This window comes from Dipodomys merriami, unplaced genomic scaffold (assembly GCF_024711535.1).
Source record: "Dipodomys merriami isolate MVZ:Mamm:240054 unplaced genomic scaffold, mDipMer1.0.p SCAF_297, whole genome shotgun sequence".
NCBI classification, from domain to species: domain Eukaryota; kingdom Metazoa; phylum Chordata; class Mammalia; order Rodentia; family Heteromyidae; genus Dipodomys; species Dipodomys merriami.
Genome location: NW_027204459.1, coordinates 650,619 through 675,254, shown reverse-complemented (window position 1 = coordinate 675,254; position 24,636 = coordinate 650,619). Strand labels below are relative to the sequence as shown.

General features: G+C 41.2%; 1 protein-coding gene across 10 annotated transcripts in view; it reads left to right on the top strand.

Moving 5' to 3' along the window:
* Positions 1-24,636, top strand: part of Atp9b (ATPase phospholipid transporting 9B (putative)) — a 180,676-nt gene that overhangs the window by 67,292 nt on the left and 88,748 nt on the right. For 9 of the 10 annotated variants that reach the window (XR_011375904.1, XM_070038811.1, XM_070038812.1 and 6 more), the window contains exons 10-11: positions 7,145-7,220; positions 13,130-13,206. The exons of the other annotated variant lie outside the window; for it this stretch is intronic. Coding sequence is in view for 8 of the 9 variants with exons in the window: in XM_070038811.1 (XP_069894912.1) it covers positions 7,145-7,220; positions 13,130-13,206 (153 nt within the window). In the remaining variant the exon portion in view is untranslated. The remainder of the gene's footprint in view (positions 1-7,144; positions 7,221-13,129; positions 13,207-24,636) is intronic. 10 annotated transcript variants of the gene reach the window in all.

The following is a 24,636-nucleotide window of genomic DNA, read 5'->3' as shown; positions in this document are numbered from 1 at the left end:
GGCACTCATCAGAACAGAATTGAATATACTGTGCACATGGATGAAAGATGGCGAATCGCTTCAGGTGACTGGGCTGATTTAAAAAAAACAAAACTTATGGGAGGGCCTTAATTTACATTTACATTTAGCTTGTGTGAGTTATTGCAAGTACTGAATGAGTGCAGTTCAAATAAATGTCCTTTCATCGCTCCCATTCCACATTTTTTGTTTTTGTTTTTGTTTTTGATTTTTTTTGGGTCCAGTCGTGGGGCCTGAACTCTGGGCCTGGGCGCTGTCCCTCAGCTCTTCAGCTCAAGGCTAGCGCTCTACCATTATGAACCATAGCACCACTTCCGGCTTTTTTTTTTTCTGCTTATGTGGTGCTGAGGAATCCAACCCAGGGCCTCATGCGTGCAAGGCAAGCGCTCTACCACTGAGCCACCTTCTCAGCCCCCCATTCCACATTTGTAATGCTTTCCTTTTTCTTATTTTAATTATATTAGTCTGTAGTCTTGGGTTATTTAAGATGAGAAATACTTATTTTGTGTCCATTTTTCCTATAAGAAGAAAGAAAAAGATCAAATAACTAGCTTTATAACTACAAGGTAAAATTTAACTACTGAAATTCATCAAGTGAACATTGTTAAAAATCAATGCTTATTTACTCATTTATTTTTATTTTCGCCAGTCCTGGGGCTTGAACTCAGGGCCTAGGCACTGTTCCTGAGCTTTCTTTCACTCAAGGCTGGCACTCTACCACTTGAGTCACAGCACTACTTCAGGCCTTTTCTGTTTATGTAGTACTGAGGAATCAAATCTAGGGCTTCATGCAAGTTAGGCAAGCACTTCACTGCTAAGCCACCTTCCCAGTCCCTACTTATTTTTTATATTGTAATAAAAAGGAGAAAATATACCTTTGAGTATCAGCTTAAATACTGAAATAAGAAGTCAGAGTCTTTAGTATTCAGTGTTCTGTGTGGTAGAGCAGCTCATATTATTCTTCCTGATCCGAATTTCATGTATTGTTCAACACCTAGACATTGTCTTAAAACTATGTTTGAAAGTAGCCTGTCACAAAGTATTAGCACTTTTGTAGTCCTTTAGAAACTTATTTCCTCCCCTCTTTTCTCCTTCCGTTCTCTCCTCTCCTCTCCCCTCTCCTCTCCCCTCCTCTCCCCTCTCCTCTCCCCTCCTCTCCCCTCTCCCCTCCTCTCCTCTCCTCTCCTCTCCTCTCCTCTCCTCTCCTCTCCTCTCCTCTCCTCTCCTCTCCTCTCGTCTCCTCTCCTCTGTTCTCCTCCTCTCCCCTCTCCTCTCCCCTCCTCTCCCCTCTCCTCTCTCCTCTCCTCTCCTCTCCTCTCCTCTCCTCTCCTCTCCTCTCCTCTCCTCTCCTCTCCTCTCCTCTCCTCTCCTCTCCTCTCCTCTCCTCTCCTCTCCTCTGTTCTCCTCTGTTCTCCTCCCCTCCCCTCCCCTCTCCTCTCCTCTCTTCTCCTCCCCTCTCCTCCCCTCTCCTCCCCTCCCTCCCTTCCTCCATCCCTTTTTCCATCCCTTCCTCCATCCCTTCCTCGATTGAATTTAGAACTTTGATATTTGCAAGACAGGTGCTTTACTAGTGATTGACACATCCAGCCCTTTTTACCTTGTTTTTTTTTTTTTTTTTTTTTTCATTTTTGGGTCCAGTCGTGGGGCCTGAACTCTGGGCCTGGGCGCTGTCCCTCAGCTCTTCAGCTCAAGGCTAGCGCTCTACCACTTGAGCCACATCGCCACTTCCAGCTTTTTTCTTTTTGCTTATGTGGTGCTGAGGAATGGAACCCAGGGCTTCAGGCATGCAAGGCAAGCGCTCTACCACTGAGCCACCTTTCCAGCCCCCTTGTTATTTTTGAAGTAGGCTCTCACTTTTGCCTGGTCTGACCTGTTTTGTAATCCTCCTACTTGTCCTTCCCCATGTTGTTGGTGATAACAGGTGCTTGCCACCTGTGGCCACCCATTATGTTTTGCAGTAGCTGGGATAACAACATATTACCATGCCTAGACATTGCTAAGAGAATCTGTCAAACTTTTATGCCCAGGCTGGCCTGGAACCACAGGCTCATAATCTCTGCTTCCCAAGTAGACTTAAGCCACCAGTGCCCTGCCTTCATACTGTTGTTTAATCTTTTCAAGTGCCACAGCACACTGACCATTGTTTATGTCTTTTCTTTAAAAAAAAAATTTATTGTAAAGGTGATTACAGAGAGGTTAGAATTACATAGGTAAGGTCATGAGTACTTTTTGAACCCGTATCCCCTCCCTCATTTTTACCCATTTCTCAGCCTCCAAGAGACTTGGCTTGAACACGCGTCCCTCAGCTCTTCAGCTCAAGTGCTCTACCACTTGACCCACAGCGCCACTTCCGGCCTTTTCTGCTTATGTGGTGCAGAGGAGTTGAACCCAGGGCCTCATGCACGCAAGGCAAGCACTCTACCACTGAGCCACTTTCCCAGCCCTGTTCATGTCTTTTCTAGTCAAAATACTCACCTTTATGAAGTAGATTGCCATTGTTGTTAAATAGGGTACATCATTGAGAAAACAGCTTGGAATGTACTGAATTTTCTCCACAAATCAGATTTTTCCTTTTCAAATCTTATGGAGAAGGAAACCAAAAGTAATAGAGATAATTTCTTCCTGAGCCAGGCATCAGTGGCTCATGCCTGTCATCCTAGCTACTCAGAAGGCTGAGATCTGAGGATCATAGTTCAAAGCCAGCTCTAGCAGGAAAAGTCCATGTTAACCAACAGAAAACCAGAAGTGGCGCTGTGGCTCAAGTGGTAGAGTGTTCACCTTGAGCTGAAGAGCTCAGGGACAGCGCCCAGGTCCAGAGTTCAAGCCCTAGGACTGACAAAAAAAAAAAATCTTCCCATCTTCTCAATATTTTTTATTTGGTACATAAGAATGGTAAAAGAGCTCTCCTTTAGAATAATTTTTTGATATTACCAAAATATTAAATGTTTGAAGTCTGCCATTACTATCATAGAATTGTTATTAGTCTTCATAATAATTGTACTTTTTTTTTCAGGTAAGGGGTAGGTTTATTCATCATTCCTGCTGGCACCAGGCCATCTTGGTCCTCCACGCGGTGGGGAAAGGCCTGGGAAAGAGCTGGGAGAGCTGGGAAAGAGAGAGAGCCAGGAAAGAGAAGAGAAGGAAAGAGCTAGAAAAGAGCAGAAAGAGAGCAGAGAGAGAAGGGAGCTGGGAAAGAGAAGAGAAGGAAAGAGAAGAGAAGGAAAGAGCTACAAAAAAACAGAGAGCAGAGAGAGAAGGGAGCTGGGAAAGAGAAGAGAAGGAAAGAGCTAGAAAAGAGCAGAGAGAAAGCAGAGAGAGAAGGGAGCTGGGAAAGAGAAGAGAAGGAAAGAGCTAGAAAAAAACAGAGAGCAGAGAGAGAAGGGAGCTGGGAAAGAAGAGAAGGAAAGAGAAGAGAAGGAAAGAGCTAGAAAAGAGCAGACAGAGAGAGAAGGGAGCTGGGAAAGAGAAGAGAAGGAAAGAACTAGAAAAAAACAGAGAGCAGAGAGAGAAGGGAGCTGGGAAAGAGAAGAGAAGGAAAGAGCTAGAAAAAAACAGAGAGAGAGCATAGAGAGAAGGGAGCTGGGAAAGAGAAGAGAAGGAAAGAGCTAGAAAAAAACAGAGAGAGAGCATAGAGAGAAGGGAGCTGGGAAAGAGAAGGAAAGAGAAGAGAAGGAAAGAGCTAGAAAAAAAACACAAAGAGCAGAGAGAAGGGAGCTGGGAAAGAGAAGGGAAGAGAAGAGAAGGAAAGAGCTAGAAAAGAACAGAGAGAGAGCAGAGAGAGAAGGGAGCTGGGAAAGAGAAGAGAAGGAAAGAGCTAGAAAAGAACAGAGAGAGTAATTGTACATTTTTTAATGCATCACTGTGTGAGAAGTAGAAAAAAATTACAGAAATGTAGGAAATCAAATGAAATTCTAAAATGAAATTATATGGAACCTTTTTATTTGCAGTTCAGTTAAAATTACTAGTTTATTTTTTATGCCAGTCCTGGGACTTGAACTCAGGGCCTAGGTGTTGTCCCTGAGCCTTTTTTTTTCCCCTCCAAAGCTCTCTCTCTCTTATTACCTGAGCCATGGCTCTACTTGCAGCTCCTTGGGTGGTTTCTTGGGGATCAGAGTCCTGCTCTGCCTGGCTTTGAACCGTGATCCTCAGCTTTCAGCCTCCTCAGGGCATGATCCAGGGCTGGCTGCCAGCTTGAAATTATAAACAAATGCCCTTCTTCTGGGATTTGACATAGAGGGAAAATACTACATACTAAAACTTACATACACATGAATAAGTTTCCAGACTTTTTTCTAAAGACAACTTAGAGTTGTAAATGATGACCCTGGTGATATCAGTGGCAAGGTAAATGAGTGTGAATATGGCTGTAGTACTTTAAGCATGTATGAAATAGAACAATTAAACCTTTGACATTGTCTTAAGAAAGAGGATAGTGGGTTAGTGAGAGTGACAGAGGGGTAAGTTTGATCATGTGTGGAAATGTCACAATGAATCTTCGACTAGTGTTTGAAAAAAAGTCCTAAATTACTAGGTACCAGTGGCTCATGCCTGTAATTCCTAGCTACTTGAAAGGCTAACACTGGGAGAAGCTGTCATTTCAGGCTATCTCAGACTGAAAAGTCACCAGAAACCTTTACAGTACATATCTGGGTACAGTGAATGTGCTTGTCATCCTAAGCTATGTGGGAGACTGATTGGGTAGGGAAGGCAGTACCGTGCTGGCCTGGAGAAATGCCAAAGGCTTTGAGACTTTGACTAAAGGGCATTTGGTTGCAGTGGAATGCACCTGTGAGCCCAGCAATGATAGGAAGCCTGTAGTAGGTGGATCAAAGCACAGTGTGAGGACCTGAGTTTGGAAAAAGTATTTCCCTCCAAAAAAAACTTTAAGCCGGGCACCGGTGGTTCACGCCTGTAATCCTAGCTACTCAGGAGGCTGAGATCTGAGGATCACGGTTCAAAGCCAGCCAGGGCAGCAAAATCCGTGACTCTTATCTCCAATAAACCACTAGAAAGCCGGAAGTGGTGCTGTGGCTCAAGCAGTAGAGCACTCGCCTTGAGCTGAAGAGTGCAGAGATAGGGCCCAAGCCCAGAGTTCAAGCCCAAGCCCAACAACAACAACAAAAAAAACACAAAAACAAAAAAAAAACTTTAAAAACTTTAAAAAACTTTAAAAAATATCTCATGCTAATGTAGGCATGCTGTCTGTTAAGATGTACAATACATGTTAGCATAGGCATGATATCTGTTGAGATCTTGGATGTGTGCTGTTTATGCATGGTGTGTCTTAAGATACTGAATGCATGTGTGAATGACTTCTCTGTTTACATATCATGTAACTAATACTGAATCCATGTCTGAATGACTCTTCTGCCTACATATCATGTAACAAAGGCAGAGGTAAGCTAAATAGTCTATGTTCTCAGGGTCATTATTTTTATTTTGAACAATAATGTTATAGTTTACATATCCAAACATTCTGTAACAAAGGCAGAGGTAAGCTAAATAGTCTATGTTCTCAGGGTCATTATTTTTATTTTGAACAATAATGTTATAGTTTACATATCCAAACATTCTGAGACTTAAGGGCTGATATTTATTCAGGTCCTCAAGGAACTCCCTCTTTCTTGGCACTGGAAAACTATTTGCAATCTGAATACAATTCCTGGAGTGCAAGAAGCTTGATAACCACTGGGTTTCTATTCGGATGTATAAGATGAAGCAGTGGGTCAAACCACTTTTGAAAATTAAATTTGATCAAAAAACATTTAAGTAGGAGACTAATGCCCTAGGCCTGTAACCCTAGCTACCCAAGAGGCTGAAATTTGAAGATCCTGATTCAGAATCAGCCTGGACAGACAACTCTAATAAGAGACTTTTATCTCCTATTAACCAGAAAAAAGCCAAAAGTGGAAAGGTGGCTCAAGTGGTAGAACATCAACAATGAGCAAAAAGCTGAAGGGGAAACTGAGGCTTGGAGTTCAGGTCCCAGTACCATCATGAAGAGGGAGAGAAGGGAAATAGAAAATTAAATTTACGGGCTGGGAAGGCGGCTCAGCGGTAGAGCGCTTGCCTTGCATGCCAGAGGCCCTGGGTTCCATTCCTCAGCACCACATAAGCAGAAATAAAAAAGCCAGAAGTGGCGCTGTGGCTCAAGTGGTAGAGCGCTAGCCTTGAGCTGAAGAGCTGAGGGACAGCGCCCACCCCAGAGTTCAGGCCCACGACTGGACCCCCCCCCCAAAAAAAAAAAAAAAAGAAAGAAAATTAAATTTACTTTTTATTTTTATTTTTATTTTTGGTCTGTCATTGGGCTTGAACTCGGGGTCTGGGCACTGTCCCTGAGCTGTGAAATTAAATGCTTTCTTTTCCCCGCCCCCTGGTCCTGGGGCTTGAACTCCAGGCCTGCATGCTGCCTCTGAGCTTCTTTTGTTCAAGGCAAGCACTCTACCACTTGAGCTACAATGCCATTTCCAGCTTTTCTGAGTAGTTTATTGGGTATAAGAATCTCTCGGAGTTCCCTGCCCAGGCTAGCTTTGAACCATGATCCTTAGATCTCAGCCTCCTGAGTAGCTAGGATTACAGACGTGAGCCACCGGTGCTTGGCTCAATATGTTCCTTTTCTCTTTGTTTCTCTCTCCCTTTCCCCTCTCTCTTTATTTATTTGGTATACTGGATTTTAAACTTACCTGTTTATCACTTGAGTCATATGCCTTTGGTCCTTTTGCTTTTAGTGAGTTTTGTTTGTGTGCATGTCTGTTATGGGGGCTTGTATTTAGGGCATGGGCATTGTCTCTGAACTCTTTTTGCTTTGTCACTTGAGCCACACACAACTGCACTTTAAGCTTTTTTGGTGCTTAATTGTAGATAAGAGTCTCACAGACTTCCTGCCAGTCTGGCTTTGAACCTTGATCTTCAGACCTCAGCCTCCTGAGTAGCTAGGATTACAGACATGAGCCACTGCTGCTCAGCTTCTCTTTCCTCTTAAAACTCACATTTGCAGTAACTTTTTACTGCTTGAATTGTTATATCTAGAACGTGGACACATTTCTTCTTAGGACTCCAGAGATTTAAACAAAACAAATAGTTATAAAATTGTTAATTTTCTAATTTTTTTTTCTTCCCTGAACAGGAAGACAGTGACCCTCCCATTCATGAAAGTCTCAGCATAGAAAACACATTGTGGGCTAGCACTGTGGTTGCCTCAGGTGAGAAAGAAGTTCTCCTTCAATGCGACTTCCCACAGATAGAGGATGCTTGATGCTGCCCAGGTACTCTAAACAGCCTTCTCAGATGTCCCTGAGAGCCCAAGACACGCAGCTTTCAGGAGAGATGCCTCCGCAGAGCTAGGGAGGCCAGTGGTAACGTTAGGTGGCTCTTAGCAATTCTTATTTATCTGACAAACAGGAACCAGGCTGGATGGGTGATGACAAAAGAGTGAGAGGATACCTTGCAGGCAGCAGAAATAGATCCTAAGGCCGGGTCAGGGTAAAGATTCAGAATTACACTTAAGGGAAATTGGAAGATTGTGGAGTATTTCCAGTGGTTGATGAAAAAAGATTTTTCAAGAAATTTCTGTGGAATGTATTGGACATGTGATCATTGCCCTGTCAAGGTCACAGTGTCAACACTGACATTAATGATGGTGTTCAGAAGGAGTCCTGGCAGAGGTCAGTTGATGTTGATGATGGCACGGGGCATATGGTGAGAGGGCAGTGAAGCTGGTGAGAGGTGGACGTGCTGGGTCACACTTCTAGGATTGCCTGTTTTCTCAGTGTCGCCCAGTGCTGGTAACTTTCTATCCTAGGACCTCGCATTCTCACAGTGGTTTTGAGCAGAATACCTGCCCTCCTCTAAAGGCTCTGTCTGGGATGAAATAGTAATGGAGCCTGCCACTAGGCAGCTTATAGTTTGGTTAGAAAGACATCAAGATACATATCTACTCTATATATCACACAAAAGTATAATTTGCTATACAAACTTAGCTTTATAGATGTGGACCAGGCTTCTCTGAGGAAACCTGCAGTATTAGATAGGCTTACAGTCTCATCCTTAAGCTTTCTTTGTGTCGTGGTTGGCATTTGCACTGCCAACATCCATGAATTGCTAGGGTGTTAAGGTCACTTTGAGTCTTGCCCCTAAGATGAAGCGCTATACCAGAGTTGTCTTTCCATGCCCACAGACAGAACCCTGGCATCTTCCTCCTAGCTTCCTTGAAAGCTTGGCCCTCAGAACTTACTAAGAGTAGTTCATCAGAACTTACTAAGAATAGTTCATCAGAACTTATAAGAATAGTTCATCAGAGGGGCTGGGAAGGTAGAGCGCTTGCCTTGCATGCTCAAGGCCCTGGGTTCGATTCCTCATCCCCACATAAGCAAAAAGAAAAAAGCCGGAAGTGGCGCTGTGGCTCAAGTGGTAGCGTGCTAGCCTTGAGCTGAAGAGCTGAGGGATAGTGCCCAGGCCCAGAGTTCAGGCCCCACGACCGGACTGAAAAAAAAAAAGAATAGTTCATCAGAAAGCACCTGGACTTTGGGGTACAGAAGCTCAAGTTTTGGGCAGAAACAACATTTTCTGGCTTTAGTATAGTATGTATAGTTTTGTGTGTCTGTGCTGATCCTGGGATTTGAACTTAGAGATTGGGCTGCTTTGTTTGAAGCTGGCACTCTGCCACTTCAACTACAGTTCCAATTCCAGCTTTTTGGTGGTTAAGTCTCATAGACTTCCCTGTCTGGGCTGGCTTTGAACTCAGATCTCAGCCTTCTGAGGGTTACAAGTATGAGCCGCTAGCCCCAGCTATTATGTATAGTTTTTATTCAAGGATCATCCAAAGAGACAGAGCAATCTGAGCTCCATGCTTCTGAGACACCACATAATTTCCCGAAAGTGCTTTCTCTCCAACCTTATATCTCTGGATGAGCTTGTCATACAACAGCTGCTAGCTGCATACCTTATGAAGAGACATTAATGACTTAAGCATCCTAAGACATTTTCCATGTTGCAGCCCTTTCTTATTATTTATGCCATGTAGCATTAAATCTACCAGGCTGTTTGGTCTTCTCAGAGGGGACATAGATTATTGTAGATTATCCACTCAGGAAGGTTAACTTACATGTCTAGATGGTGTTTGAGTATTTTTAAGATGCAAGCTTTTTTAAAATCATGTTTATCTTTACCCATAAACATGACCGTGAACTGTGACCGTAAGGCAAGCGTGAAGAAGTTTTTTCCAGTGTCTGGGTCTTTTTATGTTCTTTTTTCAACCAGTTATACTCAACTTGAAGTATGCAAATATGGACCAGGTACAGTCACTGTTTTTCTAGATTAAGTAGTTACAGGTCTTTTAAAATGTTTTCTTTCTTTAAAACAAAGTATTTTCTTATATGGAGGAGCCAGTGCCTTGAGTTCTTGCTCATGGCTGATACTCTACCACTTGAGCCTGGCCAGCAGTCTAGCCATTTAGTTGGTTTACTGAAGATAGAGTCTCTTGGGCTTTTCTGCCAGAGCTGGTTTTGAATATTAGTCCTCAGACCTAAGCTTTCTCCCGATGTAGGATCACAGTCATGAGTTATCAGCACTCAGTGAAAAACATTGCCTTGATACAGACATTTTGAATTAATTATAGATAGTATATTACCATCACTGTAAGGGATTTTGTGGCATGATATTTACGTGTTAGAATTTTTTGTAGTTATGGTTTTAATATACACGTTTCTGAATTAATTTTAATGTAGAAGTCCCCAGGGCTGAAGCCAACCTGAGGGGAGCTTAATTCTATATATAGATATGTATTAATTTACTTGGAAATCTAAATTGTGTTTGGTTTTGCATTATCTGGTATAATCTGAGAATGTGTAATATCTTATTATCCTTGTGTGTGTCAGTTTAAAAACTGTTCTGTAATTTGTTTTGAAGACTGACATAGGCAAGTATATGATCTCAGGACATTCTTTAATTGTATAAAATGATAGATTTCATTGTGACCTTTTCATGTATGTATACAATACAGTCATTATACCCTCACTCTGCATTTCTTTATGCAGGGGTTTTTTAGTCATTTAACCTGTAGTAGTCTATAAATACATACATTTTGTCCAAAAGAATGGAGAGTATCTCGTGAGTCCTGTACTAACTCTAGCAATGTTAGCCAGACTCAGAACAGGAACACCCTTAAGGTAATCATACTGGGTAGTCATTTAGTGACGTATCAATGGGAAAATAAGTCTGAGCATCTTCAGCACATGTTAATAGATGGGACAGCTGTAGAATCAAACTCATGTTAAATCTCATTATGTATACTGTGCTTCTGTTTAATTTTTCCGCTTCTTACACTTAATTTGGGAACTATAAATTGTATTATCAGCCTAGAATCGATATTGTTCCTTATCTACTTTGGCTTTGGGGACAGGGGTTTTGAGCTTGATAATTTTGATGACTTCTCTGAGACTTGTTGATTCTGCTACTATTAAAAAAATATTGGAGGGGCTGGGAAGGTGGCTCAGTGGTAGAGCGCTTGCCTTGCATGCATGAGGCCCTGGGTTCGATTCCTCAGCACCACATAAGCAAAAAGTAAAAAGCCAGAAGTGGCGCTGTGGCTCAAGTGGTAGAGCCCTGGCCTTGAGCTGAAGAGCTGAGGGACAGTGCCCAGGCCCAGAGTTCAGGCCCCACGACTAGAACAAAAATGTGTGTGTGTGTGTGTGCGTGTGTGTGTGCGTGTGTGTGTGTGTGTGTGTGTGTGTGTGTGTCTTCAGTAGTACTTTCATATTTTGATTGCATTAAACTGAGAAAATAGGAAGAAAATATTAGTAGTCATATTTAACATTTAATTATTTGTTTGTACCAGTCCTGGGTGGGCCTTGAACTCAGGGTCTGGGCTCTATCCCTGAGCTTTTTTGGATGGGCAGTCGTGGGGCTTGAACTCTGGGCCTGGGCACTGTCCCTGAGCTCTTCAGCTCAAGGTGAGTGCTCTACAACTTGCGCCACAGCACCACTTTCAGTTTACTAATGGTTAATTGGAGATAAGCGTCTCACGGACTTTCTGCTGGGTCTGGCTTTGAACCTTGATCCTCACATCTCAGCCCCCTGAGTAGCTAGGATTACAGGTGTGAGCCACCAGTCCCGGCTGTCCCTGAGATTTTTACTTAATGCTAGTGTTCTATGACTTGAGCCATAGCCCCACTTCTGGATTTTTGGTGGTTAGTTGGAGATAAGAGTCTTCACAGACATTCCTGCCCTGGGTGGCTTCAAACCTTGATCCTCAGATCTCAGCCTCTTCACTGGAATTTATAGGCATAAGCTACTGGCACCTAACCAGTTTTAATATTTCATCTTGCTTGAAGATTAAAATAATTTTATGATACAAAATTTTTAGAAGTTTTTTTAATAGTGTCACCTCATTACACAGCTATTTTTCTGTACACTAAATGTACTACTTCATCTTGGACCTTTGTGTAGACCATAGCACCTAAAGCAGCACTTGTGTAATTGAATCTACCACACCCATGTGGGATAACCACACTCACCAGAAATTCAGCAGACAGAAGCTGTGGTGCGTGCACAGTCACAACAGAAGGGTGTAACCTCAGGACACACCACTGCTGAAGAACACTAGCTGGTGCCCTCCACCTTTCTAAGCTTGCTAGAGGGTAAACAGTATGTAACGTGCAGCTGTCAGTACCCATGTCAAGCCAAGGGATAATTTTTATGTTTATTTCAATTTGACATACAATTTGCTAAATTTCAATTTTAAATAATGTGACAACAAAGAATTTTTGTTGTTTTTTGTTTGTTTTTGAGACAGGATCATCTTGCATCTTCCCCTCGATGAGTTTTTATGTAAATTTATAACTATTTTTAGAGTTATTTTCTATAGTTATTCATTTCAGTGGTTTATGTAGTCTTTCTCACTTTGTGCTTTTGCCTTCAAAATCTAAAAAACTTAGGGACAAGAGTTAAGAATAGGGGCTGGGAAGGTGGCTCAGTGGTAGAGTGCTTGCCTTGCATGCACGAGGCCCTGGGTTCAATTCCTCAGCACCACATAAGCAGAAAAAGCCAGAAGTTGTGCTGTGGCTCAAGTGGTCGAGCGCTAGCCTTGAGCTGAAGAGCTGAGGGACAGCCCAGGCCCAGAGTTCAGGCCCATGACTGACAAAAAAAAAAAAAAAAAAAAAAAAAAGTTAAGAATATAAACTGTGAGTGGCTATATTTCTAGAGAGACCCATGCCATAGTTTTAATTTTGGCAGTCCAGATACGAGTGCTCTGACTTTTCCAACCTCTGGGCCAATCTAAGGGTATTTTGTCATTCTCATCAGTTTAAAATTACGTCGTTTTTACATGCAAAATGAGAAACCAACCTATCCCAAATATACATAGATGATTATCTAAATATGAATTCAAATACTGATTTTTTCATTCAGATGTCATCTTGGTAATATGCATCTGAAGCTTCAGCCACAGAGGCCTTACCAGTTGTTCTGGTGAGCTCACTTTCAGTTAGAGTAGCCAGTTGTTTTTGTGTGTCAGTACACAGTCTCTCTAGCTAACATCAGCCATGAGTTAACTCTTTCAGTACCATTTCACTCCTATCATCAGGAAGAATAGTGAATTTTCTCATGTTAACCTATAGATAAATTTGTATTATTTGACAAATCATTTGACTTGTTCTAAAGTTATTTTAAAGGTTGAAATAAGATTTTCTTAATGCTGGGCGATGGTGGCTCGCTCATGCCTGTTGTCCTAGCTACTCACGAAGCTGAGATCTTAGGATTGCGGTTCAAAGCCAGCCCGGGCAGGAAAGTCCGTGAGACTCTTATCTCCAATAAACCACTAGAAAACTGGGAGTGGCGCTGTGGCTTAAGTGGTAGAGCATTTGCTTTGAGCTGAAGAGCTCAGGGACAGTGCCCAGGCCCAGAGTTCAAGACCCACAACCAACAACAACAAACAACAAAACCCACCATCAACAACAAAGAAAAGATTTTCTTGAAGTAGCAAAATTACATAGATAAATGTATATGACTTTGTATAGTGTAATAAACTTTCTGCTAAGACATTTAAATAGAAAGTGTTATCTCTTTGCTTTACTTTAAAGTATTTCTACAAGGACCGCTTTCATGTTTTTTGCAGGTACTGTAATAGGTGTTGTCATTTATACTGGAAAAGAGACTCGAAGTGTAATGAACACATCCAATCCAAAAAATAAGGTAGGCTAGTTTAAGGAATGACTGCTTTAATGAACTTGATTTTTTTTTTTTTTTTGTCAATAAGAAAGTCTATGTAGTGCTGAATAGCTCATCCAAGTACTTAATAGATAATATGAAAACACTCAGAAATGCCAGTGATTAGGATATGAGTTCTCTGTGTTTATAAATCAACATTTTCATAGTGATGAATTTCCAAATATATCTCCTCCAGCCTAATCACAGTTTTTTATGTGTCTTAAATTTGCATTGTTTGATGTATGATTTGCCTATAATTTGACAGTTAATTGTAGGTCTCCAATTTCTCATCTTCCATTTATTTTATAATTTGCATTCCTTATGTTGATGCTTTATTTTTAAAATAAATTAATTTTTGTAATACTTTCCTTGATAATATTATATTATTAAAGCAGTTTTATTTATTTCTCCTTTGTATAAGAACAAATTTAAATCTTAGAGATTATTTGACTATATTCTAGAGTTATGCAGCCTGCATGAATTTATAAGCTAATTGACAACAAAAGCTAATAGGAATATATATATGTATATTGCATATAACTACCGCAGGAACATAGTGTATATATAAAACATAAAGTCACAGTATGTTCTAATATAAGTTAATGAGAAGTTTCTTTACTACTTTATTCATTTTTATTTTATATATAAATATAATCTGTATTTAAGGACAGTATTCATATGGATTCACATCTCAGCAAGTAGGTACTTATAAAGTTTGTTTCAAAACATTAGAAATGAAATAATCCTTTAAAAAGATATGAATGGCATAAAATATACTGCATTATCTTCAGCTAAATCCTATTTTACAGTTAGCCCTTCAAAAATTAGGAAAACATCACCAGCCCTCTGCATTGGGTCTGTGGTACAGTAGAACAGCCCACTCCTGCTGTCTGTCTGTGAGAGGGCATTGGCAGGCTCACGGACCCATGCACACGGGCAGTGCACTTCACAAAACGTGCACGTGATGTGTGCTGCTGATTCTCAGATGAGCAAATAGAATATTCTGATGGACATGCAGATTCAAGGACTTTTGTATAATCAGTACTTTTATGTTTATGACATTTTAGGGTAAATTTAATTTTAAACATTACATTTAAAATCTTAAAAGCTATATTGTTCTACCTTATTTTACAGCTTAACTGATTTCCTGTTGTTTTTCTTTTAGTCATTCTCCATGTATAGCCTTTATTTTTTGGTTCCTTGAGCTTTTTACATAGTTTTGGTTCAGAAAAATTAAGTGTTCTCTTGTTTAAGGTCTTGGTTAAGAATTCTGGCACTTTGCTGGGTTCCAGTGGCTCAGTCCTATAAGCCTAGTGACTCAAGAAGCTGAGATATGGAGGATTTTGGTTCTAAGCCAGCTTGGACAGAAAAGTTTTTGAGACTCTGTAATGAAACATACTGTAATTAAAACATACTGGTGGCATGGCTCAAGTGGTAGAGCACTAGCCAAGCAAACAAGGCCATGAGTTCAAGGCCTAGTACTGTGGGGAAAAATCTGGTCCTTGGGTACTGCTGTCTGGATAGGAACCCAGGCTCTTCCCCGCCCCTCCCCCAACTATGTACTTTACAATGGCTTAATTCAAGTTCTTAATCTCCTTATCTATTAAATGCCAACAGTAGGCACATGTGATTGTTGAGAATAAGATCATATGTTTGTATTTTCTGCTAACAGTCCCTGCACTGCCATTAGAACTTGTCGTGTGACAGCAGCTCCCCCTCTTCATTCATCTACCCTTCTCCCCTTGACCCCCATCTCCTCTTCAAGTACTGGCTTCCTGGTGTTCATTTTGTTGGCTTGGGCATGAACCCTTCTAAGGAATTAGACCATCTGAGTTCTCCCCTGAATCATGTTTCAGTTAACATACTGAAGTATTTACTTATATATTGTGATTTTTAATATAGAGTCTTTCCTTTTGCCCATCGCCCTATTTATGCTTCCACAGCAGCTGGGTGAAAAGTATATGCTACTTTACCCAGCTTTTTTGTTGAGATAGGGTCTTGTAAGTGAGTGCACATTTTGAGGAGCTGCTTTCCTTTCTTGCAAAATGTGTTTTTCTACCACTATTTCAAGGGTACAGCAACCCCTATGTAAGGGTTAAGCAGCTGCCATTTCATGTGTTCCAGTTTATCTAGGAGTTTATCTTTCATACACTCCTCAACGACTACACATGCAATTAGAGATGCTGTGTTAGTGTTCTTCTCTTTCAAGCTTGTTCAGGCTTCTTCTCCCCTGAGTTCACTGTTGTGGGCTCATCTCTGCTTGCTACCTCACGACAACCACAGTGTCATTCCACATGTCTCCTACGGTGCAGGCAGCCCTTCTTCAGGGAGTTACTAGCTAGGCTGTTAAATAATACAATACAAGAATGGCTAAAGGAGCAGATACTCTCTAATATATTGGCATTCTGTAGATTTGCAAGAAACTTGAAACCCACCAGGCAGTTCCCAGCAAAGGCCAGGCCTAGTAGCTGATGAGACTGTTCTCAACCAAGCCCATCTGGGTGGACATGATGACAGCAAGTGGAAGTGTGTTCTCAGCACCCTAAGTCTCCAGCCCCGGTGGCTCTCCCTGAAGCTCTCCACTCTCCTCGTGCTCACAAGTCCCACTTGTAAGACCCACTTGTAAGTCCCACTGAGTAAGACCCCAGGTCTTACTCAGAGCGACCCTTACCTTACTAAGGGTATTCCAGTGTGCTCCTCTCACCTCTCCCTCCCTGAAGACAATGGACTCCCATTGGCCCCTTTTCTCATTTTGCTTAGGTCAGGGTTGCCATTTTCCCCACTACACTAGAGGGTTCTTGAGGACTAGTGTTCATGGTTTTTAATCCTCTAGCGCTTAACAGATGAATAATAGATAATCGTTTCATCAGTTGCTTTATACAATAATTTTAAACTTTATTTGCTTTAGGTAATGTCTCCAGAAATCTTTTGGATAATTCACCTTTTTCTCTACATTTTGGCTGCCTTGTTCTTGTCTAGAAGCTTTCTTAAAAAAATAGTTATTGTGATATATTGTTTTCCAACATATAAGAACTAAGGAGAATCATGTGACCACTGCAGGGCCTAATACGCTCTTGACTTGTCCTTTTCCGTGTGTGGCTATGATTCGTATTGCTCCCTAATTGTGCTTTTTAAAAGTTAGAAGGATTTTGTCTGGCTGCTAGGTGATGCCTCGCTTGGGTCTGTGACACTTGCTGTTGCTGGCCCTGACTGTAGAGTTGACTCCCTGGGCTGGCATTATGGCGTCGCCTGCATTGCAACTGTGTGATGACTGTGTATCTGCACAGGCCCTGGGCACCCTGAGTCAGTACCTGGGACCACAACACACACTAAGCAGAGAAACTCTCTCTGCTCTTGTCACTATTAGCTAAGATGGAAAAAATTCTTGTGTCTATATGTTAGACTATAACTGGCTACTGTCATATTTTGACTCATTCTTGTAGATCTGTTCTTAAAAACTGCTTCTTGAAATTAAATAATCTCATTTTATTGGAAAAAATACATCTTGATATCTTTTTCTGAGATTACTGGAATTTTTAAGTGTGACATGTTTTATTCAGACAGATTAAACATAAATCCTATAATTTTGTTGGATGGATGAAAATTCTATGATAAAAATAAAGTCTTAAAGCTCAGGATCAGATACTTTTCTCTCATCTTGGTGCTTACTGAGGGGTTGAGCTCTAATCAGAGTTGGAAGTTTTCTTTAAAAACTGTGAACAAATCAAAAGTTTTTATTGCTAAGCAATTTTACAGTGATATTTAGTGAAAGTTTAAATTACAAGGAGTGCAGCTTGAGTAATGGACTGCTTTATAAAACCTAGCTGAAGACATATTTAATAAGATGATACTTGATTACATTTACGGAGGGAAAATTCTTACAGGAATTTAAGAAAAATCAATTGTGACAGGTTGCCATTTTCACGCCGTTCATAATAATAAGTTGCTCAGAGCAAGAGCATCAAGGATAAAATGATAATACAAATTGCTTCAAGCAGTTATTGTAATCCCTGGAGCATATTGATTTGTGTTTTTAATAAAAAGATGCTTTCAAATGTCTCATTGATAGAGAGACAGGTGACATGTGCCATTACATGAATTAGAGCCACTTCTCACTACTTGAATTATTGCAAAGGCATTTTTAGACAATAGAATAGTAGTATACTTTGCATGTTGAAATATCAAGGCAGTTTAGGAGAATAGCTTTATTTTTTATTTTTTTATTTTTTTTGTCGGTCGTGGGGCTTGAACTCTGGGCCTGGGTGCTGTCCCTCAGCTCTTCAGCTCAAGGCGAGTGCTCTACCATTTGAGCTACAGCGCCACTTCCGGTTTTCTGGTGGTTTATTGGAGATAGTCTCACGGTCTCTCCTGCCCGGGCTGGCTTTGAACCGCGATCCTCAGATCTCAGCCTCCTGAGTAGCTAGGATTACAGGCGTGAGCCACCAGCGCCCAGCTTAGCTTTATTATTTTAAGAGAACCATTTATTAATATTTTAAGAGTTCTGTTTTTCTATATTAAAATGTTACAATAGAGTAGTTTACTTTTCTTGTGGTTTCATACAATCATAGTATTATTTTTGTTTTCTGATATTTGCCCTCTTGGGTAATACACTTTCCATCTCTAGTGTATGTTCTTATGTTTCACAAAAGAGCTGCATGTTGTAGAATATAGTATGTAGTCAGTCTGCACAGGCAAAAGATTCTTGGAATGCCTTTTTGGATAACAGTTATGAATATTAACAAATCATAGTATTTCATTTCCAATTAGTAATTAAACAAGCTGTCAGTGAAGTTTTCCTGCAACACATAGGCAAGATGCATCTTCGCCTTTTGGGTTACGCCCTGATGTGACTGCCTTTGATTGTGTGGCCACACTGTAGCTACATTCAACTACAAAGTGTGTTTTTTCATCTTCAATGTGAGTGAAGACTGACTTGCCTCCTGTCTCAGTGAGCAGAGCCTTCAATTTACACAGTGGAGTAAAAAGTAGTTGAAACCTTTTCTGTGGCCAGGTGGCCTGTGGAAAGAGCTTTGGACCTGGTTGCTGGGCTTGCTGCCTGCCCTATCCCACCATAATGTCCCTCATAGCATGCTACAGACACCTCCCAGCCACATTGCTGAGAGAATTAAAATGAGGTGGTGTGCATGAGGAACATGACCTAGTCTGTTCTGCAGATGCTCAAAACCAGTTAGATGTGCCATCAGTTGGCAGTCTCCTTTCATTGGGTGTTAGGTGTTGTGAGAGTTTGGTTTGGGCATACAAATTAACCCTAAGGGTGTGGCTGGCCTGGATCTGCAGGCGGGGCACGAGGCTCCAGGCTCCTTCAGGGGCCCGGTGGTGTCTGGTACAGTTACCAAGCTCCCTGGGCTTGTGTTCTGTTCCAAGAGGGAGGATTCATAGAAAACCAAGGGGGTTGGTGTCTCAGGGCACTTGTGAATTTGCTCATTTACTCGTAAAACTCCTAAATTTTTAAATCAGAGAACTGTTACCATCATTTTTTGCCTAGGTTTTTGAAGCAAATAGAGCTCAAGCATATTTGCTTGTTTTGAAACAAGGAGAATTTTATTAAAAGGACTTAAATTCACAGTTTAAGGATTTAAACTGACATCATCATATAGATACAGATGCTTTCCATAGAACTTTGAGAATGCATATGCAGCTTACAATGTCAGTCCCTTTTTTGGCAGTAGCATCTTCAATAGGAAGTAACAACTTTAAATTTTTAAATGCAAGCGAAGCTTAAAATGCCAGTTTTTGCCTGGTGGTTCACACCTGTAATCCTAGCTACTCAGGAGGTTGAAATCTGAGCATCATAGTTCAAAGTCAGCCTGGGCAGGAAAGTCCATAAGACTCCTTACAACTAACCACCAAAAAGAGAGTAGTCGGTCCACGGAGTGGCTCAAATGGTCGATTGCTAGCTTTAAGCAAAAAGGCTCCAGGACAGTACCCAGGTACCAAGTGCAAGTCCCAGTGCTGGCACATACACAAGAAGAATGTTAATCTCAATAAAGACTTGCTAAATGAACATGTTCCATGAGTGGCCAGCACAGCTGGTCTCAGTTTACCTGGGTGTTCATTCTCTTTTCCTCCAGTTGGCAACACCCAACATTGGGCAGTCACTGGACTACATGTGTCTCCTCCTTGTTCCACTGTAGGGGCTTTTGCTCTCTGGACCTGTGTCTGGGGCTGCCTTCTCTTTCTTCTCCCCCTCCTTTTCTACTGAAACCATTTGACCTTGTATGTCTTCACCTTGAAAACACGTTTGCAGAACCTTTTGTGGAATCACTGACTGTCCTCAGTTCCTCCATAATGCCCCTACTTCTCCCAGTGGTAGCACAAATCACAGACCCCTGTCATACACATCAACTCCTTCCCTTCTTCCTGGTAGCCTCATCTGAGTCCATGTTCCTAGCTTGGGCTGTAGAACCTCCTACCCAACAGCAGGACAGGTTTGTGCTGGCCTCTCACTTGGTTCTCCACACCCCAACCAGAGTCATGGTTTGGAAATACAGATTAAAGACTTTTTTTTTGTTCCTACCTGAAACTGTTCTAAAATTGCTGTTGATAAATAGTAGTGTCATCGTTGTGTTCCACAAGCCCTGTTCTTCCTTCCCACTTTCCCTCCACTCCTTCTTCCCTTCCTCTCGCTTCCTTTCCCCTTAGTTCCCCTCCTTCTTCTCCCCCTTCGTTCTCCTCCCATTCATCCCAAGACAGGTGATAGTGAACACTGCCTAAAAACATGAGGCAGCTCTTATCAACTGTTTCATTGATTGTCACTGCCTCCCACCAAAGTTTTAAATGCCCCAAAGACAGGAACTCATTCTTGTCTTCCACACTGCTCCACAGTAGATGTTTAAGAGCTGCACAAAGAGTTAAAAGAAGACATAACAGGAAGTTAGTTCACTTGGTTTGTGGAGAAGGTGGACGTACCTTTATAAAAGTTAGAAACTGGAACTGCCATGCAGGATCGTGGGGTCTCCAAGGCGGTGGGTGTTTACAGAGTGCCTGCTCTGTTCCAGGTACCAGTTGTGTACAGACTCTGCCCGTACTGCCTTGGGGGTGGCTTGTGGTTTACTCTTTGTTCAGAGACTTGCAAAGTCTGCTACTTTATTGATGCTCATATTGCCTCTTCTTTGGCTTGTAGGAACTCTGTGCAGCTGGCTTTTGTCCTGTTACAATGAATTATTATTCTGAATACTTTGTTCATCAATTGGTGTACCAGACTCATCTTGCACTAGCCCTGGGATCAGACTAGGTTCCTTTCAGCAAAGAATGATATGTAGAATTCAGGTTCTGGAAGTTGAATGTGCTCGTTGCTGTTGAGATGTCTTGTTTCCAGGCTCTAGGAGCAGACAAAGTGAATGAATGTACAGATGAATGGATGGATGGATCCATGCATGGATATACGTATAAGGAGGAAAATGATACACAGGCAGGTGAATAAGTAGATGGTTGATTGAGTAGATGGGTAGGTGGGTAGGTAGATGTATGGGTGTACAGGCACACATTTAGCCTACTCTGTCAGATCTTAGCCTCCTAAATAACTGGGATTATAGGCATGAACCATCTGCACCCTGCTCTCTCTCATTTTTTTTTATTGCAATAATGTTAATTTATCACACTGTATTACATAGACTTTTGTCATTACTAATCTGTGTCAGGGATTCTTCTACCACTTCAAAATAAAGATATAAAAGTTAGAAATGGGAAGATCACAATATAGCATTGCTACATGAAGTTCATTAACCTGTGGAAATGAGCAAGTTGTACATGCTACAATTTAGTGAGAGATGTTTTGTGTTGCTTGAATATTTAGTCATTCAAGCAACTTAAGTTTTCTTAAGTTAAAGCCAATAATTTGTTTCGTTATTACAATTACAAAAATTGTTCTATAGCCTTAAGATACAGACATGATCTGAAACACAATCTAGAGAACAGAATTTTCCTAATGGATCAATTTAATATGTTTTTAATTTCAGACAATACAATGAAAAATGACTGCTCTGGAATTAATCTGGGTCTCAGATGATGCATTTTCTCTCCTTCGGATGAAGGCAGATGCTGGTGCTCATCTCTTTCCTGCAGGCCCAGTGAGCAGTGCCGCGTTGGCTGGCAGGCAGCCACTGCTGATGCCTCCAGATGCCAGGAAGAGGCTAGGCCAAAGCATCCTTACAGCCAGGCCTCTTCCAAGACACTCCTCAACTGTGGCTTTTTGTGTAAAGAATCACAGCCATTTTAAAGGCAATTTGTGGGTGTTCATTCACTGAAACAAAGACAAATGGATTCCTAGACATTTTTCAGTGTCTGTGTTACTTGTATAATTTCATTGGAATGATATGCTATAACTGCCTATTCAGTTGTTTTATTGTTTTTGTGATGTTGAAAGTTAAATCTAGCATCTCATACAGTATGCTACGCATGCATTCTGCCACTGAACCACACCCTAGTTCCCTGTTTTTGTTTTAAAGCTAAATTTAGTACATTAGTGAAAAGAAAAAAGGGACTCAGAATGTGTACCTTTTTTGTAAAGTAAAATTTACATCGCTCAAAACATCTTTGTATAAGTTCTAGGAGTGAATAAGGGAACATGAATACAGTTTACGAGTATAAAAAATGTGTCCATTTGCTACTTGGTTCATGTTGTAATATTGCTTTTCAAACCAAAATGTACTTCTTTCTTGTCTGTTATTCTTGGAGGATGGAGCCTTTGCTTGTCCTTGGCCTGCCTGCTTCTGACTATTGTTTGATATTGTCTGTGTAGATCAAGCTGTATTGTTAGCCAATTAATAATGCAGATGTCCTGCATGTTAAATATTTCTCACTATCACTTTACTGGATAAAACTAGGATGAGTTACGTTTTTATAGTACATTTTATCTTGTTGGTGATGTTGGAGTTAGACTCAGGGCATTGCGCTTTCTTAGCTGGTGATCTACCACTTAGGCCAGTTCTCCAGATCTCAGCCTCCTTAGGTTAGAATTACAGGTGTAATCCTAATATCTAGCTATAAGCTAAGTTTATTTTAGTAAATTGAGTATAAACCAGCATTAGTCTCTTGTGATTGTCTTCTCTTCTAAGACATGGAATTCTCCTCACTTTACTGATGTGTAGGTATGATTCTGATGGTTCCACTGAAAGGAGAGAGTTTAGAAGAAAGAACAGTGAGACTCTTCACATGGCTTTGGATCCTAGTTCCATCTCAGTAGAGCCCTTTGAACCATTAGTGAATTACTTAGTCAACTTTTACGATATATCAGTGATATTATAGCACTCTGTATTTTACATGTAGAAAATTTAGAAGACCACATTGCCTGAATGTCCTAAATGCTCAGAAGCAGAGAACTAGCAATTTTAAAACATTAATTTAAAAAAAAAATCACTGCATTAGAGGCTGGTAGCTCACAACTGTAATCCTACTTATATAATAAGTTGAGAATTGAGGGTCGCAGTTTGAAGCCAGCTAAGGCAGGAGATTCAGTCATGCTCTTAGTTCTTATTAATCACTAAGAAGCCGGAAGTGAAGTTGTGTCTCAAGTGATAACGTATCAGCCTTGAATGTCAAGGGAGAGTACCCAGGTCCTGAGTTAAGTCTCAATACCAGCATCAAGGGAAGAAAACTGGAGGCTGGTGGTGCTCAGATTTTTGAGTTTCTAAATAGATTTTTTAAAGGAATCTTGATAGTAATCATTTTTATTTTTTCTTTTATTAATTATCTTTAAGTAGTTGTACAAAGCAGTTGCCATTTAACGAAGCAGTTTATGAATACAACACATCTTGATCAATGTCGCCCCTTTCAGCATCCTGTTCCCCTACCACCTTTTAAAACAGTTTGTACTATGTACATTGCATTCTTGACTGCATTCTCCCCTTCCCTTCATTTGTCTGCCCCTCTCTCCTTGGCATCCTCCCCCCTTGTAAGTACTCATTTTCTGGTGTTCGTTTTGTTGAGCATTGACTTTTTTCATTAATTAGTTGTACTAGAGGGTTCAGTTTGCCATATCCATACATGAATACAATAAACTTTGAACAGATTCAGCCTTTCTGTCTCTGTCACTCAACCCTCTTGTTTCCCTTTCCCAAACCACTCTCAACAAGCTTCTTTGTTCCATTTTCATACATGTCTATAACATATGTTGACTATATTCATCTTCCTTCACCTTCTCTCTTTGCCCTTCCACAGTACCAACACATTGGGGACCTGTTAGTTGTTCATGGTTTAAAGTATATTAGTTGTTCAAAAGAATTTTGCTGTGGCATTTAACACAGTTATATGCAATACTTTAAGCAATTGACTCTGCTTTTTCTCACTTTCCACATCTCTTATTCTCATTATTTAAGAACTTTCGGTGAGTTTTGTTTTCATATCATTCTCCCATGGTGTAAATTGGTATTACCATCTAACATTCTCTCTTCCTCCCCACCCAGTCTCCTCAAAACATTACCACAATAACAAAAATTGTGTGTGTGTGTGTGTGTATGTGTGTATGTGTGTATGTAACTTGCAAAATGATTTGAAGTGTTTAGACAGGACTTTGTAATGGGAGCAATTCGTGCACGTTCTTCCTAGACCAGGGATAGCCCTGTATGCAGACTTTTACTCGGTCACCAGGATGGATTTCCCAAACCACTATGGATAGAATTAACTGGAATCTTTTATTTTCTTTTGTATGGATTGGTGTGATATGTGAGTTGAAGGTAGAGTGAGCAAGGCTTAGCCACTTTGGTGCTGCTTTCACCTGAGAAGCTTCCTTTATGTTCTAGAAGCCACTACTGATCATCCAGTGCTTTTTAGTCTGTGGAGAAGCAAGTTTTTAATTGCTCTACAGGGTTTCCTCGTTTCTGTCTTTGCAGCAGCCCAGAGTAAGTTTGGGGCCGTGTGTCTGATAGCAAGGTGAACAAATGGCACGTTGAGTTCTGTACCATTGGCAGAGAGCTGAGGAGCTCAGGTTCCCTGTCTGCAGGACTCCTTCCAGATGGCATGTCGTGTTTCATCCCTGTGACAAGTGTGAGATGAGAGGTGCTTGCTCAAAGTGCTCAGCCACAGTGATCGTCAGGAACCAGAAAGGTGGGCACTGAACTCCTCCTTTCTCCCTGATCATCTGCCCCATGCCCTCGCCCTCCCAAGTCAGAATTCCAGTCTCCCTGTGCTCTGCTGGCAGTCTTTCCCCCAAACCCTGCGGGTGGCTGAGTGCTTCCTGGGTTCCTGGGTTGGCGTTTGAGAAACCTGGGTGGCTCAGTAATAGAGTCTGCCTGTTTGCAGGCAGCTTGAAAGCTACTAAAATGACCTGATTTTTTTTTTTTTTTTAAGTCGGGGGCAGCTCTTTAATCAAGGCCCCTACCCAGATGACGGCTACTTGCAAGCAGCTGAATGTGACCTGGCTGAGCTCTCTCCCAGCAGGGGTCAAGGGCTGTGTGT